The sequence below is a fragment of the Ochlerotatus camptorhynchus genome, unplaced genomic scaffold, assembly GCF_037179485.1.
Source record: "Ochlerotatus camptorhynchus isolate MF236.1 unplaced genomic scaffold, CSIRO-AGI_Acam_v1.1 ptg000040l, whole genome shotgun sequence".
NCBI classification, from domain to species: domain Eukaryota; kingdom Metazoa; phylum Arthropoda; class Insecta; order Diptera; family Culicidae; genus Ochlerotatus; species Ochlerotatus camptorhynchus.
In genome coordinates, this window is record NW_027040531.1 from 678621 (window position 1) to 697026 (window position 18406).

Below are 18406 nucleotides of genomic sequence, written 5' to 3' on the forward strand. Positions count from 1 at the left end.
ATATTTTTTTATTCTTGCGAAAGAATTCTCCCGATGGTATTTTAAAATTTTATTTTTCATAATAATTATTGTTCTTCATAAGCCAATCGCTATCAAAAGTGTTCTTTTGAGTTTTCCGTTTTCTTCGAATGACGATAGCAACCAACATAGCGATACTAACCAGCATCGTGACCGCCAGCATTACACAGAATGCTATAAATCCTGTGCCCTTGTGGACATGCCAGCAAGCTTCATCGTCGGCAGAGCAAATTATAATCGGAAATCCCGCTTTGGAAAGATCACCTGGCTGAGTGCCGTCTACCAGACGAGCCAGCTGTGGTCCTCCGCAAAATGCCCCTCTATGATTAAGGTACTTCACCAGCCGAGCATCCTTACGACTTACAGGCCCAGCACAGCGCAAGTCATCCAACAGATATTGCAGATCTTCCTTTTGGTAGATCAACGGAAGGATGTCATCCACCAGCCACTGTCCGGAGCAGCTACAGTCCCAAGGATTTCCCTGTAGATTGATTTCTCCGCGTAGATTTTCCCATTCGGTTAGATTTTCCGGAATGGACGTCAATTGATTGTAGCTGAGATCCAGCTTGCACAGATCCGTTTCGTCGAATGCGTTCGCTTCAATGATCCGCAACTTGGGACAGTGCGAAATTTGAATCTCAACGCAATCTTGTTCCTTCTCATCTTCGACTCCAACTGCAATAGCATATAAAAGATGTACACTAAAGAAATCAGTGTCCACAAAACAAACTCACCCAACTTCCAGAAGCTGTACGCTTCCACCTCTACCAGATTCGGCAATCGATTCAACGACAACAGTTTTAACGAAACCCTACTTTCAAAGAAGACCCTCTTGAACGGGTTACCATCCAGGATCAATATCCTCAGTTGCTTTCCCAAATTTCGAGGCAAATCGGTAAGTAGATTGTCCGACAAATCCAATTCGGTCAGCTCCGGGAAGAAATCCCCGAAAAACACATCCAGCTGATTGTTGCTAGCGTTCAGAATCAAAATGTTCACCGTTTGTCCTAGATTCACATCCGTCAGTTTGTTATCCTGAATGTTCAACACTTGCACGTCTGCTGGAATCTTTGCAAAAGGCCAGCGATCGACACCGTTCCCAGCCATGCTTACCATGTGCAACGCTTGGGGAAGAAATAGATTTCCGGCTAAGTTTGTGATGGAGTTGTACGACAGGTCGAGTTGATTCAGCTGATCCAGGTTACTGAAAGCTTGTGGGTCGACAAACTGGATCTCGTTGTGCGATAAGTAGAGAGCTTGCCTAAAAACATCACACCACAAGATTAATCTTCAAGCTCACTCAAATCAAGCGGAACTCCTACACTTACAACTGTTGCAAGTTGGAAAATGTGCTCCCTCCAACCACCGTCAGCTTGTTCCAACTCAGATACAACCACTTCCAGCGCGGTAAGCCATCGCTTTCCCAGTTGTAGAGGTCGCAGTGCTCCAGCCGGACCGTGCTGGCATCCTGCAGAGCACGAGTTAGATGTACCGAAATAAGTTTCAGCTTGTTGTGGGAAAGGTCAATGTATTCGAGTTGCTCGAAGGAAGATCGCTCCAGGGCGGTGACCGCCGTCAGCGAGTTGTTGGACAGATCCAGGCGTTTGAGATTGTTTTTCAAAGCAAAGAAATCTGCGTGCGACGGGAAGATAGGTACGTTGTTTGTTATACGTGACGAATGCTGAGAGTTGAATGTTACATTACCTTTCTCGATGACACCCAACCTGTTTCCAGTTACGGTAAGGGTTTCCAAATTTTTGAAACCCTCGAACGGTTCGTTCTGGAACGAACTGATTGCGGTGTTTTTGAAGGTCAGTTCTACTACGTTCGTCCTGGTTGAAATTCTGCAATAGTAAACGCAAATGATTCATTTCAGTTTGGATTCGGTAGAGCTATGCCAACTAGAAGAGATTGAACCCTCTGGAGTTCTTTTTCCTGGTTGAGTGGAGGCGAACCAGCCTAAGACTGAAAGCCTCCTAAATAAAGCTAAATAATAATAATAATTCCTGGTTGAGCAAAGCACAGCGTAAGGGGATGGTCGGCCCGAGAATTTATTACAATATTAGAAATCGTCTCCTTGTGTCATATGATCAGAACAGTGTCTTACCAATTGCACCCCGGCAACTATATTTTTTTGGTTTGAATTTTGGAATTGTTGGCGGCCAAATTAGCCGCCATGGATTTTTTCGAAGAAATTAGCTTACTTAAGAACGCCATTTTAAGCTGAGACTTTTGTCCAATAAGACTTATAATAAGGTTGGAAGAATTTGTTCATCGCAAGGAACCAGAAGAAAAAAATAGAAGAGGTGTAGGATTTTTCAAGTTTAGAAGGTTATCTGACTTGCAAGTCCCAAACAAACAGCGATTTTTAAATTGCTAGTTTGCACGGTAAGAAAAAAATACCCAACATTGAGTTCCTTTCACTCATCACGTGGCTTCCGTGGGGCTAGGTAAAATTAAGTTAAATAAGAAAACTCAATTTTGAGTAATCCTGAAGTTGACAAAAAAATAATAAAACGGAGCAGGCTGGAACCGAACCATGGACGTTGAGATTACGGGGCCCGTGTGTTAACCACTCGTCTATCAACGCTTGTGAAAATGAAATGGTTAAAGTCGCATAACAGCAACCTCAATTAAAATAAACTTATATTTGAGTTTATTTATTATTACTCAATAGTTGAGTAAATTTTAACCAACGCCGCTTTTCTGATTTACTCAACGGCGGACCTCAAATGATAGAACCCAACGTTGAGTTTTTTTTAACTTAATTTTGAGTATTTTTTTCTTGCCGTGTGGTATGTAAGCCTTCTAAGCAGGTCCACGTGTTTATAGGGACAAAAAGTATTCATTTTCAATTGAATTCAGTATAAAATTTAAGGTTTGACATTGGAAAGGAAACATTTTGACGTCAGAAGCCGGACTTGCTAAAGCACTATAAATAGTAAATATATATAGTAAAAGTATGGACGTCTGTCAAAAGTTGTTCCAAGTTCCAATCGAATCATCAAAATGCATCAAAGTGAAAATTCAATAAATGGAACCCAGCATCAGTACTTTAAAGATGTCCGTAGGGTCAGTGAATTTTCCATTTCCCGGTTTTTTTCCCGGTTGAAAGGTCTAAATTCCCGGTTTTTTTTATTCAGCAAGAAGCGAAATTATTCTTTAAATTTGGTATTTGAGCACGATTGATTTCGACGTTTGTTTAGAGTCTTTGTTAGAGTTAAGATTTGTGCATTATAAAAACATTCGTGATCCTTGATTTTTTAAGAATACATAATTTTCAGGGATCTAACAATTGAATGATTTTCTATAGACTTTCTATAGAAATTCTGAGATGAAATCCAAGGTATATTTGGGGACACGAAAGGATGTTGTGAATTCCTATGTGATTCTGAAAAGAGTTAGGTTTGAATCGGAAGGACGACACCAGATGAATTTTAAGAAGAATTAAAAGAGATTTATAAAATGAAATAAAAAGGTATGCTGAGGATAATTTCACTGAAGAAGATTCAAAAAGAACTTTCCGTGAAAGAGAATTCCGTGAAAAAATACCTAAAGGATCATATTTTGAGAATAATGCATTAAAAATTGAGCATAATTTAAAGGAAATTCTTAGCAAAGAATCAGGAAAATACAGAGTAAAAAACACATTTGAGAAGAATTTCAAAGGAATTTAATTATTGAATTACATATCTGCATACGAATTTTAAGAAGGATTCCAAGGTAATTCTCAGGAAAATTTCTATGAAATTTCAACAAAAATTCCAAGATAATTACGAGGATAGTAACTAGGAAAATTACTGGTAGCTTTAAGAAGAATTTCATGATATTTCTGATTTTTTTTTAGATTTTTTTATTTGCTCAGGCTCAATTGAATAAACTTTACAGAGCCAAGTTAGCATTTACGTTAAACATACTTAATCTTATTCTTAAATCTAGAGTTACAGCAATTGAACCTCCAGGTCGTCTTGAGGTTAGTGGAGATTTCCAATTTTATGGATAGGGAGAGGGAGAAGGAGATTTGAAATATGATTTACGATACAAATATTTCACTATTCCTAAAACATGAACTTATTTCTATTCAACTTGATATCAGCACGAAGGGAATCGCATAGCTCAGATCTGACTCCACGATGCTCAGCACATGGCCAAATAATGTGAACTGCGTCCTAGTAACCTTGTCCACATTCACAGAGATTACTGTCCCCCAGCCCAACACGGAACAAGTGAGCGTTTAACGAGTAGTGATTGGACATGAGGCGAGACATCATACGAATAAAGTCTCGACCCACATCCAACCCCTTGAACCAAGGACTCTTCGACACCTTAGGGATGATCGAATATAGCCATCGTCCCAAACTCCCTTCACTCCATTTATTCTACCTACTGGCGAGCGACTGTTGACGATAAATGAAGAAAAATTCGTTGTAGGCGATTTGTCGCCTTCCATAGCGCCTACCTTAGCAAAGATAAAGCACTTAGATGCTCTCGGATTTTCATGGAGCGAATAGCCTCGACAGAAATGAGACTATCCTTAAATATGAAATAGTGATCGGGTGATAGTGAGGCAATAGTTTCTAGAGTATAATGTATTGACGCCAGCTCAGCGACATATACGGAACAAGGAGCATGACCATTTCGAGAGGCGCTATGAAGTTCGTTAAAAATACCAAAACCAGCGGACGCCTCTATTAGTGATCGATCTGTGAAGAACGATCTTGCGGAATCAACTTGGCCAAACTTTGCAGTGTATAATGACGGAGCAATCATGGAACGATGACGCTCTGGGTTTCCGCGAATCTCCCGCGTCATAGATAAATCAAAACTAACTGAATTGCCGAAATCGGTGAAGCATACACGATGAGGATTATGCTGTGAAGGGTTGACATCCTGTGTTATGTACACGTAGTACATAGTCATGAAACAAGTTTGAGGGTTAAGTTCAACAAGCTTTCCAAAGTTATCGATTACCAAGGGGTTGATAAGTTCACAGCGGGTGAGGAGGCTGAGGGTCAATTCGGTGAACCGATTCGCGAGTGGTAATATACTCGCCAACACTTCGGGGCTAACGGCGCCGGTGGTGTAGTGGTAAGCGTGATTACCTCTCACCCCAGCAGGCCTGGGTTCAATCCCAGTCGGCGCCGCCGGGATGTTCTGAGGCATAACATCTCTGATCACGCCTTCCTTCGGATGGGAAGTAAAGCCGTTGGTCCCCGGTTCATGAGTTGATTGATGGGTCGATAGTTAGGGTCCAGGTGTGGTGGGAGCTGTCTTCCTGGCACGTCGGTAGCATTGGTGCTCAGCACGGAAAACAAGATCGACGGAAAAAACAAACCAAAGGAAAAAAAACACTTCGGGGCTCATCGTACGAGTCGAGTACACGCATCCTAACGCAATACGAAGACAGCGATACTGGATACGTTCCAGTTTGATTGGAAACAAAAACTATCGTACTCTAAAACCGATAAAATCGTCGTCCGGTACAACGTTAGCAGATCTTGTGGATGGGCTCCCCACCACGTTCCGGTAATTGTACGGAGAAAAAATGATCCTTTGTTGGCATTTCCGCTTCAGATACTTAATGTGGGATCTCCAGATGCATTTGGAATCAAATCAAATCCCAAAGAAGGACATAGAATGAGTGATCGGTTTAAAGTTGAAGGTTCGGTTGTGCTGGGCTATGGTTCCTAAAAAAACGACCAAATCAGTTTTTCCCGTGGAGAATTCGATACCTATCTGAATAGCCCATGTAGACTTATTATCTAAGGTATCCTGTAAGAGTCCTTGCAGTGCTTTAGGCCCTGTGACAGTCACTACGCCGTCATCTGCAAGTTGTCTCAACGTGCAGTTGTCACTAAAACAATAAATTATCAATTTCTCTGACATAGAAATTATACACAAGGGGGCTTAAACATGAGCCCTGGGGGAGACCCATGTAGCTAAATCGTGAAACAGTAGAGTTTCCATGAGAAAAGTTCATATGTTTCTCTGACAGCAAATTGTACACAAAATTATTAATTAATGGAGAAAGACCACAAGCGTGTAGTTTGTCTGAAAGTACTTCAACTGATACTGAATCAAAAGTCCCCTTGATATACAAAAACACAGAAGCCATTTGCTCTTTTTTAGCAAAAACCAACTGAATTTCTGTGGAAAGCAACGCGAGACAGTCGTTCGTTTTCTTGCCCCTTCGGCAACTAATGGTAGATGGTTTCCCTCAACCCATTTGTCCAGACGAAAAAGGATCATTTTCTCCAACAATTTTAGCAACAATCAATACGAAACTAACGATTTTAAATTGGCTCACTACTTGACTAGCGTATTGGTCCCAAGGAAACGATTAACGTACCCCATTCTAGTCGAAATTCTAGTACTACACAATGTTTGTTTTGATTCGCTATGAAAGTTTGACAGATAAAATGAGGGGTTCGTGGATTTTCCTATATTTTGAGGGGTGAATCGATTAGCTTAGGACCGAAGAGAGTACCAGAGCTGAGCCAAAAAGTTGAGCACGTTTCTTCGGGACCTTCTAGTCTTAGAGTTACCTCTATGATTTTAGTATGCACGATAGCTCACAGCTCAAAATTTCAAAACTGTTACAAGATTTCTTGATCAGAAAAATAAGGTCTATCAGTAGTTTCTTATAACTTATCGTTGATATTTCTTCAGCAGCTTTAGAAACGGTCATTAGTTTCTTATATGACACGATGTTTTTCTAGATTTTAATAAACATTAAAAATGCTTTTAAAAAATAAATCCCAAACAGTGCTGCTTGTTCGCAATATTTTCTCTTGGCGGGACTCTTATTATAACATCGACTCTGGAGAAAAGCAGAAAAAAAAAGATTCGGAAAATTCTGGAAAACCTCAATATAGTCTCAGGAAGGCTTTTCCAGAACTTTCAATTACTGTTCATTTATATTTTCTTATTACAAAGATTACCCTGAAAATAACAGAAATTTGTCCACGAAAAATATGTTGTTATGTGAAATAAGCAATTGCAACCCTGTTCTGAAATATATCTCACCCAACCCCCTTCATCCACCATCATTCAAAATTCCTGATGCAGACAAGTACAGACAATTCATTAGCTTTCGTGCAGACAATTTGCAAAATTATATGGCATCGACGCATCGTTAGACCTCAGCATGGGGAAATCACGTAGTGACGCGAGTGCTCCAGGAAATGGTCCCGGACAAACGCCACCAACATTCAGTCGGTATCGACGAAGGAGCTAGCTTACAACCGTCACGCCTTACTGGAAAACGGCGACGAATCGAAGGTCGAAAAGAAGGAGAAACTATTGACGAGTGCACGGATGGATTTGAGTTCACTCACTCGACAAAAAGTGACACAACAGCGGGGCCCTGTTTACTAAAAATGAACACATATGTGTTCATTTTTAGTAAACAGGGCCCCGCTGTTGTGTCACTTTTTGTCGAGTGAGTGAACTCAAATCCATTCGTGCACTCGTCAATAGCCGTTTTTCATTAAGGGATTCCCGACTAACTTGCGGGAGACGATTGACCGCTTGTGCACAGAAGCACAGAACAGAAGAGGAAGTGCAAACAAATCGGTGAATCTATAACGTGGTTCGTTTTTCTACTCAACAAGCGATGCGTTGTGGTAGCGTTCCATACGGGCTTTCTAAGCGCACTCACACTATCATAGCATGCTGCCTATCTTAACTGCAGGCAGAAGATGGATGGATATCGCACCCACTCAACACACATGGGCCGGGACCAACGGCTTTACTTCCCTTCCGAAGGAAGACGTGAACAGAGATTTTATGCCTCAGAAAATCCCACCGACCTCGGCTGGGATTGAACCCAGATCCATTGGAGTGAGAAAGCATTCACTCTTACGACTACACCACTACAGTACAGACTACAGTGCGAAACCGAACTTTTTGTCAGTGCGAACCTCAACCTGAGCTAGGTTTTAAAAACAAACGAGCCAACTGACGTTTTTTCAGAAAACAAGCAGACCCAATCTTGATACCCGATCCAGGTTGGAACTGAATAAAGGCCTCAACGCAATGTGGGCGGAAGCGGAACGGAAACGGAAAGTTTGACAGTTGTCACAAATGACATCAAGATGCCTAACCGAAGTCGATTTGGTTCTAACTAGTTTTCAATTCGACAATTTATTGGCTTACTCAGATCGGGCTTTTCCGCTGCCGCTGCCGTTCCGGCCTTAATAAATGAATTCGCTATATGTTTATTTTGATTCGTTATGAAAGTTTGACAGATAAAATGAGGGGTTCGTGGATTTTCCTATGTTTCGAGGGGTGAATTGATTAGCTTGGGAGCGAAGAGAGTACCAGAGCTGGGACCACATTGTGCATCTCGAGACGAAAAACTTTTTCATACAAGCATTTGTACAAAGTCTTTCGTTTTGAGATTCGCAATGTGACCCCTGAGCCAAAAAGTTGAGCACGTTTCTTCACGACCTTCTTGTCTTATAGAGCTACCTCTATGGTTTCACTTCTGTTCTGTGACAAAACTCTACATTCATAGTCTGGAGGATAGAATCTCGGGAACCAATTAAGCTGTCAAATAGCGGAACCAATAAACGAGCAAATCACGACTAACAACAGAAAAGAGCACATCAGCTATTGCGAACAAAACGTCGGAAACCATTTTCTCGTGACTCAAGGCTCGCTTTTTGATAGATCGAAATTTTATCCGCCAGACTATGAATATAGCGACTATACTACAAGGTGGTTCAAACTATGCTGGATAAAATGAAGATGGAGTACTTTTTCCACGACATCTACTAGACCAACAAACCGCTAAAGGTGGTTCTGCGCGGCCTTCCTGACATGGAAACCGACTCTTTGTCGAAAGTACTGAAAGTGAATGGACTCAAATCGGTCCAGCTCTACAAGCTGATTCTTCATGACGCCTTTCACGAGTGATGAACAGAAGAAGAAAGGACAACATGCGGTCACCAACGGTCGTTTCTGATTTCAACGGCGTTGTAATATGTAGACTGTTACCGTCTACAACAATGATTGATGCGTTTCACTTAAACATTAACATCGTTATGCACGCACAAGAACTTATAGGTAACGCAAAGCAATTTCAAACGACCGCAACATTAAAAGCATTGGCAGCATGGGCGTTTATTGACATTTCTTTCGTTATCACTTCTTATCACTTTGAAAGGGTATCTCAGGGCTTTATAGTCACAAAACCGTTTCACAACGATAAGCAACCGGTGTCGTAGATAAAGCAGCTTGCAACCGAGTCACCGTTAGGGCGGATTCAATTTCAAGTTCGTAATGTATCATCACATTTTTCTTTTGCAACGAATTATCGACGTTCGTTACTCACTTTGGCAAATGCTGCAAGTGTAGACCCCCGAAGTGTGCTCGCACTTTCAGCGGTACACTGGTGGCATCCTTTGCCACAGGCCAAACGATGCTCTTCAAGTCGAAGAATTTGGTAGACTGTCCTCCACCAAGACACTCAACAGTGACCTCGTCGTTGTCGACGTCTTCAAAGCAGAAACACAACGAGCAGATTTCAACCATCTGTATTACACCTGTTGCACGTAGAAGCGTTGCACTTAGCAGCAATAGCAGCGCAACATAACGTGGCTTTTTGTTATTTAAATGGTTCATGCTTAAATTATCTGAGTGGCGCTTAATGCGACATATTCACTTAATGCGAGTTAAATGTAGACTAACCAGGTAACTAAGACTGACTCAATTTTGGTATAGAAAAACGGTTGTAGCACGGTATCTACTACAATCGATTTCATTGTATCAAGTGGGTACCTATCAGTTCTGATAAGATACAAAAAGCTTATATTGTACCGTGTGGTGCCTGTTCACGGTACGACCTCGAAATGAGCGTTGATAAAGTTCTCAAAATGTATTCTAACATTTTTTCAACCGACTAATTCACTCATTTAAGATACCTGCTGCAGCAGATCACGTGTAACCATCGATACTTTTATTTCACTGTATATACTCGAAAAAAAATCTTTTGTTCACATCGATATGAGCGGTGAATGGAAACCCAACAACGATCAAGGGTTCCCTTCATCGCTCACAAACTAAACTAAACCTAAAATAGGCATTACTACCAATATTTCATAACAAAGGCGAGTGTTTATTCAATATCTAATACCTCAATAACTTACAAACCATAGAATGCGTTAAATGGCCAGAACCTTAACCTCAATCTACATATGCACCAACTCTCAAAACATAAACAATTCAAAATATTGCTTGTTTTGAATGTTTTAAAAATTTATCGCAAAAATACGCTCAATACATTAATGAAAATTAATTTAACTAAAAATGTGAACTTGATGTTGCTCTAAAATGAGCGGTGAACGAGCACCACACGGTACCTAGTTCCTTATCAATATGATTTGCTGTTTGTATTCTTGGAACAAGGAAGAATCATATCTGACTAACTGCTCGAAATTCTCTATCAGTCATTCACTAAACAATTTTAAGCACTCATGTCATCCTGGGCGACTGTTTGCTCTCGCCTTGACTCACTGGCCAGCCCAAGTAACAATTTTGGTTTTATAAGGATTCTGTAGACCATGAATTGGACTTATAGACCGCTTTAAAACCTTGATAAAACTTGCAATGTTACTTCGGCAGCTCATCAATTCAGTGCCAACATTTCAAAGGGGCGTAATTGCATTTGTAAACAATGGCTTTAGCTATCGATTTCTCGCGAATAAAAGCTCACTCATAAAAATTAATGACACCAACTGTACAGGTAGAGGAATGTTTCCTCTAGTAGCTAGCATTGTTGACTTGGAGGGGTGAGCGTTTATTTGCGAGTAATTGACGTCTGAAGCCATTGTTTACAAAAGAAATTACGCCCCTTTGAAATGTTGACACTGAATTTCCGTCGTCATGCTTGATTTCATTGATCAGGCTTTGCCGCCATGAGCCTGCGACTGCCTCAAATCAGTTCGCAATCTTTATCTTTTGCTTTCCGCTAATAATTTTCGGAGCTAGAAAGTGGCTGTACTAAGGTTTCATATCCACCGTGAATAGGCTGTCATCTTACGAAGAATGTTTTCAGATGCCATTGCCATCCCGCTGCTTGTACTGGATCGCTTATTTCAAATACCCAGTTTTAATCGTGGATCACCTAGGTATATCTAATCGCGCTCCTTTTACGCAAGCGGTGCATCGGACAAATTCTCTACCATTCTACCCAAAACCAAAAAATTGGATCTTCACTTAGAAAGTATATTTACCGAAAAGAAAGCGTCCTTAACAATCAACATTTCACCTACTGGTACTCGATCTTCTTCAGCTCCTTCCTATTTTTAATATGCTTAAACTTCATCTCGCCCTTCTTGTCCTTGTTCAGGGTCTTGAAGTGACCCAAACCCCGGTTTCCTGCCCGCCGATCCGAGTTCTGAATCTTGTAGCTCTTGCCAAAGTCCACGTAGGGAGGCTGCGTGAAGCCAAAGTTTTTCGCCACCTTCACCAGGTCCAAATTACCCACATTAAAAACGTCCTTCATGTGGTGCCCTTCGTACGCCCGAACGTACGTCTTGAACGCCAACTTGCCGGACTGGTTAAGGAAGTAGTTCTTCGACAGAAGATTTTCCAACTGCAACTGAATGTCGGCGATCTTGCTCCAGGAGAACTCAAACTCATTCAATGGAACCTTTGCCTGCTTAAGGTACTTGAGGAAAGACACCTCCTCCGGACGAAGCAACAGCAGAGCGTGGCCACAGATGTTCTCGCCTCGGGCAGTACGGCCGACTCGGTGAATGTATTCCTTGGTGTCATTCGGTGGGTCGTACTGCACAATCCAATCGACGGCCGGAATATCCAAACCACGAGCAGCCACATCTGTACACAGCAGGATACCGGATTCGGCGTTGCAAAACTGGAAGAAGACTGACGTACGCTTGGCTTGTTTCTGTTTGCCCTGTGAATCGAAAATGGCTCAGTTTAAATCGCCGAAAGGTTCTAGACAAAAAACAATACAACTTACGTGAATAGAATTCACCGGTAGGTCAATGTAGTTGAATAGCTCGTGATGGTATTTAACGGACAAACACGACGAGAAGAACACCATAACCTTCTTCTTGCGGTTCTTCTTGAGGAACGTGAACAACATAAGCAAGCGCTTCTCCGAGGGACACACGATGTAACCCTGCTCCAGTCCAGTGACGGTGGCTTCCGTCTTGTGATCGTCCACTCCGACATAGATTGGTTCTGATTTCAGCGCAAGCTTACCCAGTTCATCTGTCCGAGACGTCTGCGTCGCCGAAAACAGCATCGTCTGCCGTTTTTCTGTAAAAAAACAAAACAAATTTCAATTAACAAATGCTCACCAACTGTAATAATCAACACACTCACTAGGAAGGATACTGATGATCTGCTTCATATCCTCCTCGAATCCAATTTCCAAGATACGATCGCACTCGTCTATAATCAAGCACTGCAGATTCTTGAACAGAAAATTCGGCGTCCCCTTCAAATGATCCAGCAGACGACCCGGCGTAGCCACCACAATGTTCAATCCTTTGCCCAGCTTTTCGTTCTCCGTATGCCGACTGGCACCTCCCATCAAGAGCCCATAGGTGTGATGTTGATGTGCCATCAGCTCCTTCAGCACTCCGAAAATTTGCATCGCCAGTTCCCGCGTAGGAGAAATGATAATCACCCCCGTTCCGTTCCGTGGTTTGAATTGCAACTTGTGAATCAACTCCACAGCCGGAATCAAAAATGCCAACGTTTTACCACTGCCAGTCTTGGCAGAACCAATCAAATCACGTCCCTCCAGCAGCGGTGGAATGGCTTTTGCTTGAATTTCGGTCATCTTTGTGAATTCCATTTCGGCGATCGCCTTCAACGTATTGTCCGACACCTTGCCACGAAGCGATTCGAATTCCTGATTGCCCAGCAAAATTTCATACGCACTGCCGCTACCAACCGGCGACACATCTTGTTCCCCTCCTTCGTCACTCGATTCAGCGTCACCATCTTCCTCCGGCTGACCATTTTCTTCTTCGTCGCTTTGCTTTGGCCTCTTTACAACTACAAAAAAAAAATCAATCAACATTCCAGAACATTCAACCTTTCATAAGTAACTTACAGGCCCCGACTTCCGCTTCCTTATTTTTGCGTTTTTTTTTCTTCTTGTCCGCCTTGGAGGATTCCGGTTCTAGCTCGAAATTTTCCTCCAAATCCTCAACGGATGCTGTAAATTTCGTAAGAAAAATTTGTTGGTGTAAACAAAACACGTTTCTCTCGGCAGTCGGAGTCGGATTTCGTCTTACCTTTCCCATTCTGTGCAACCGCTTTGGATTGGGTTTCCGCTTTATTTTTCAACTTTATTTTCTTGCCCATTGTGACGATTGATGGAGTTTTTAAATTTTACGATAAATGTTCACACTTTTTCGTCGAAAATTACGGGAAAACTTGGGAAAATTACGAACTAGCGCTGAACAACGCACGTGTAGAAGAATGCGCTCTCCGAATTTGAGTTTTATTTTGACATTTTGATCTGTGGAACAAGTTTTGGCTCTGTTTGTGGAACAAGAGATGACGTTTGTGTACACGCTATTTCAAAACTCCCCAAATTCGGGTAGAATCCACCCAGATCGGTCAAAATTGAACCTACCCAAAAATGGGTAAACTGTCTTTGAAATGTACGGTAAAAAGTTATCACATCTAATCCAAATGCTCTTGCACTTGCCTCAGTCTTTTATGCGGCACAACAAATCGAAGTGATTTATCATTGATTTTCAAGTTATTTGCGTTTTGGAACAAAGTGATTTGTTGTTGAAAAATATATACTGTATAACACCTTTAAATCAAAATGATTATCATTTGAATCGGCACCACTGTTTTCATCCATTGAATTTGATTAGTTTTGCTTTTGGAAGCAAATGCCAAAAACGCACATGACAAACATTACTCGCGAAGATGGCAAGTCAACAACAAATGAATTCAAGCGATAGAAGCGATAATTCTCCATCTCCACTAGAACGTGAGTAATATGAAACTGTTGCTGTAGTCAATAACTGAGTACTGCGAACTCAACCGATTTTATTTTTCAAGTGAGCCAGAAAACATCTTGAAAATCTTTCGAAGTTTCAAATTGTTTTGCTGAAACAGCTCACGAAATTTGCTGAAACAGCTCACGAAATTACGTCCAAGTTCGGTCAGAAACTTGTGTAAAGTTAAGTGGAAACGACGTTGAGATTACGGAGTTCGTATGTTGACCACTCGTCTTTCAACGCTTAAGAATATGGAATGGCTAAAGGCGTATAAGAGCCCTAATAAACAAATACCATAAACGAACGATAACCCAAATTGCCGAACTTTTCCACAAATGGTATGGATGATACCCCACGCACGTCGTTAAGCAAAATGACCATACACATTTTTTTAGGGAGCTACGTTATGTTAGATGAAAACCTTTCATAAGTCGCGCTTATGAAATTCATATTTGTCGTTCATAAGTCGAGTCTTATGAAATGGATCACATCATTCGAACAGTTTAAAACGACGTTTCCTACCACTCGAACTTTAACGTGGAACAACCAGCGATTTCACAAAACTGGACCAACTAATTTCTATTTTTTTTTTTATGAAACGCACAAATGTTGGCTAGTTTTCTCGTGGTTCTAGAAGGACAAATCTCAAAATAATGTTTTATTTCAAAGTTCGAGGGGTAGTAAACGTCATTTTAACTGCTCGAATGAAGTGGTTAATATTTTAATAATTTTTCTTCTACAACCTCGAGAAAATAGGGTCTTATTTGTAAAATGCTTGTCAAATCTGAAATTGATTGTTTCATTTCCGTAAAATCGCTGGTAGAAGGTCGTCCCAAAACTGCTCGACAATATGATTAATTAATTATATGATTTGAGTAGTAGCTACACTGACGATCCGAGAGATGTCGCCCCTTCAGTGGTAGGAAAATCATTTTTGCAGTATGGAGAATATCAGAAAATCCACGATTTGTGACTAAACATGCTTTCACAGAAGGAAACAAATAAACGAGTGTTTACCTTATCACCATAGTAATGTTCTCGGGCAATTTTTGTGCATCTAAAACTGTCCATAAAGACGATAATGAATAAAAACTGAAAATGTTCATGCATTTCCAAATGGTTTCCTACCATTCCCATACATTCGAAGCCCTCTGGATGTGGATGATGTCAAAAACAACAAAACATGATTAATTCTTAAGTCTTTTTGCCTCAGTGTACGGTTTGTATGTTCTACTTCTTTTTCGTTTCATGATTAATACAATTGTTTTCAAATCAAAATTCAAAGTTGTCTTAGGAAGGTTTCTCATATTATAAATATTTATTATTATGAAAAACACGTTCGGTTTTGAAATGTTGACCAGATCATTCATTGGACAGTGCTCTGAGAACCAGTTTTTGCAACGTCCCGAGCGAAGGCAGAACGCGCCTACAGAAGCGATATTCCATATTTCGGGGGTGCGAAGTGAAGCAGGATTCTCGATACTGCAACGATCTATTATTCTCAAGCGATGGTCTTTAATAAAAATTTAAGAATACCAATCACTCAACTATCCTGGCACACAAGTCAAGCTGTGCAAAAAAGCAGGATTGGAAATAGCCAAGCGGTTATAATTGTAAATGTATTTATATAAAATACTAAACGCTCGACACCAATGCGAAATAATAGCAATAAAAAAAAATACGAACTCAAAAGCGAAATTTTAGTATACACTGACCGAATTCCACTTCGATAATCAGATTTAGTATAATTTTGACGAAAATTGTAATCGAAACAATGTATAAATTTAATCTCCACGGCGAATGAGAACGACCCAAATTTGAGTTTAGTTCACTCATAATCGCCAACAGTGCAGGAACTCAGCGATGAGTAAATTTTCTCATGGTTTTTCTGTGGAAAACCTAAAAAATCAGCCGGAAAATGAGGAAATTGACAGTCTTGGAGTGGTACCAATAGACTGAGTGAATCCAATCTTTACTTTTCTCAAATTCGGGAATTTTTTTCTGGAAAATCCTGGAAAAACATGAGGCAAATTTACTCATCGCTGAGTTCCTGCACTTTTGGCGATTATAAGTGAACTAAACTCAAATTTGGGGTGTTCTCATTCGCCGTGTCTATTCGTTTTGTAATATTTTTGAGTGTTGTGTGTACTAAGCACATTCTGAACATATAAAACCAATGAGCTGGATTACCGAGGTGAAGCAATCACTCACACAACCACTGTACGATACACGCAAGTACACGCAAGTAGTGACGTCACTACTTGCGTTTGCGTTGATTTTTTGGTTTACTAATACAACCCTATTTCACGATCTGCGCCACCTCTCTCTGTAGCTCATTGATATAAAACCCACCTGGGCAGAAAATGTTCCACAAAATGTCAGTAAAAATACAAACGTAAACAAAACGATAAAAACTGCAAGCGCCGAGAGATTCTGATATCAAATTATTTTATTGCACATTTGCATTTTAAATTAATGCAAAAAGCTTTGTAAAATTTGGCTTATCATGATAAGATAACAAAAGTTTTGTAGTTCATTAATTTGTTTAAACCTTCCCCATCAACATGTTCCGAAAATTGTTTCCAGGTAAGAATCTATAAATATTACGTATCAATTCATAGTGAGTTCAAACTTCGAATGGTGAATACCTTCCAGTAAAATCCTGCAACCCCCTCATCCGCCAGTTCAGTGTCTGCGAGCTCCCCAAGGAACTACGGCAAATTCAACAGACATGCCGAAACTTCGCAGAACGTGAGCTCAAACCGGTAGCTGCCGAACTGGACCGGGATGAACGATTTCCTGCTGAACAGATAGCCAAGCTCGCCGATCTCGGATTGATGCGTGTAACGGTGTCCCCCAAGTATGGTGGCTCCAATCTTAACATGCAGGCACTGTCACTGATCGTTGAAGAGCTGTCCAGAGGATGTGCAAGCACCGGTGCCATCGTATCGATTCACAACTGTCTGTATGCCAATTTACTGAACAGACTTGGGACTGAGGAGCAGAAGGACAAGTTTTTCACAAAGTATTCAAGTGACACTGTTGGGGTGTTTGCACTTAGTGAGGCAGACGCTGGATCGGATGTGGTGGCGTTGAGTTCGAAAGCTAACCGAGATGGCTGCTGGTGGGTTTTGAATGGAGCGAAAGCTTGGGTGACGTCGGCTAGGGAAGCTAAAAGTGGAATCGTTTTTGCCACTGTTGATTCTGAGTTAAAACATAAAGGAATTACTGCCTTTTTGGTAGACTTTGAAGATGCCGAAGGGTTGACGGTAGGACGAAATGAAGACAAGCTTGGGATTCGAGCCAGTTCAACCTGTAGCTTGCTGTTTGAAAATGTGCGCATCCCGGATTCGAATGTTCTTGGTCAGGTGGGTGGAGGGTTCAAGATAGCCATGGAGCAGTTGGATCGGGCTCGCATAGGCATCGCTTCGCAAGCTTTGGGAATAGCTCAAGCCGCACTGGAAACTGCCACCGAATATGCAGGCCAGCGAATTGCATTCGGCCAACCGCTGCTCAAATTGCACCCGGTTCAGACGAGAATCGCCGAAATGGCCGTTAGAATCGAAACTGCTAGGTTATTGATTCGTAGGGCAGCCGGCGAGGTGGATCAAGGCCAGAAGGCAACGAAGGTCATCTCGATGGCCAAGTGGGTGGCCGGAGAGACGGCAACATTTGCAGCACACAACTGCCAGCAGATAATGGGTGGCATGGGGTACGTGAAAGATATGCCCGCCGAGCGGTACTACAGGGATGCAAGGATCACGGAGATTTACGGTGGGGCAACGGATGTGCAGAAGGCAATCGTGGCGGATCATGTGATAAAAGAGTTGGGCAAGTAAATGGATGAAATGGTCCGGGGATAGCGCAAGGTAAGATGTTGTCTTTATTTTTCTCAAGGTTCAGGGATTTATAACGTATAAGAATTTTTTGGTATCTTTTGAAGATATTATGGGAAACTGAAATGTTACATATATACGCACATAGAATGTGAAATTTACATGAAATTGCGGGTTCCCTTCGTAAGAAAAGAAAGCCCTACTTTATCGACATAAAATATGAAACTTATCGTTTTTAATCTGGACACAGCAACATTTGCAGGTGCTCAAGTATAGATGCTTCGTGTGTGGTGTCGTAGATAGGGTTGTTGTCATAGATAGTTGGCAGAAAGTCAAAGTAGATGTGTTTTCTATGCCTTTAAAGCGCTTGTTTTCACCTATCCCATATTGTCTAGTGGTTAGGATATCCGGCTCTCACCCGGAAGGCCCGGGTTCGATTCCCGGTATGGGAAATCCTTTTTTTTCTACTTGGCAAAATGATCTTCAATCTCGATCAGTGGCATCCCACCGAATTGCTAATGATCGACAATTTGCCTACATATGATGTTC

The 18406-nt window shown here is 41.3% G+C and overlaps 3 protein-coding genes and 1 non-coding gene across 4 annotated transcripts; 2 read left to right on the forward strand and 2 right to left on the reverse strand.

Annotated features, from left to right (window-relative positions):
* Window positions 1–31: 31 nt before the first annotated feature.
* Window positions 32–9689, reverse strand: LOC135712979 (insulin-like growth factor-binding protein complex acid labile subunit). The gene is made up of 5 exons (XM_065236084.1): window positions 9356–9689; window positions 1723–1862; window positions 1347–1650; window positions 753–1279; window positions 32–693 (listed from the first exon to the last, which is right to left on the reverse strand). Exons 1-5 carry the CDS (start codon window positions 9643–9645, stop codon window positions 50–52), a joined length of 1905 nt encoding a protein of 634 aa, XP_065092156.1. The 5' UTR covers window positions 9646–9689; the 3' UTR covers window positions 32–49.
* A 1565-nt stretch (window positions 9690–11254) lies between these two features.
* pit (pitchoune) lies at window positions 11255–13491 on the reverse strand. The gene is made up of 5 exons (XM_065235463.1): window positions 13299–13491; window positions 13115–13219; window positions 12376–13056; window positions 12008–12309; window positions 11255–11941 (listed from the first exon to the last, which is right to left on the reverse strand). The coding sequence occupies exons 1-5, from the start codon at window positions 13366–13368 to the stop codon at window positions 11291–11293; spliced, it is 1809 nt and encodes a 602-aa protein (XP_065091535.1). The 5' UTR covers window positions 13369–13491; the 3' UTR covers window positions 11255–11290.
* Window positions 13492–16483: 2992 nt separating this feature from the next.
* Window positions 16484–17911, forward strand: LOC135712521 (short-chain specific acyl-CoA dehydrogenase, mitochondrial-like). Its single transcript, XM_065235477.1, has 2 exons — window positions 16484–16607; window positions 16677–17911. The coding sequence occupies exons 1-2, from the start codon at window positions 16586–16588 to the stop codon at window positions 17858–17860; spliced, it is 1206 nt and encodes a 401-aa protein (XP_065091549.1). The 5' UTR covers window positions 16484–16585; the 3' UTR covers window positions 17861–17911.
* A 326-nt stretch (window positions 17912–18237) lies between these two features.
* On the forward strand, window positions 18238–18309 carry TRNAE-CUC (transfer RNA glutamic acid (anticodon CUC)). Its single transcript has one exon. It is a non-coding gene; the product is annotated as a tRNA-Glu (tRNA).
* The last annotated feature ends 97 nt before the right edge of the window (window positions 18310–18406 follow it).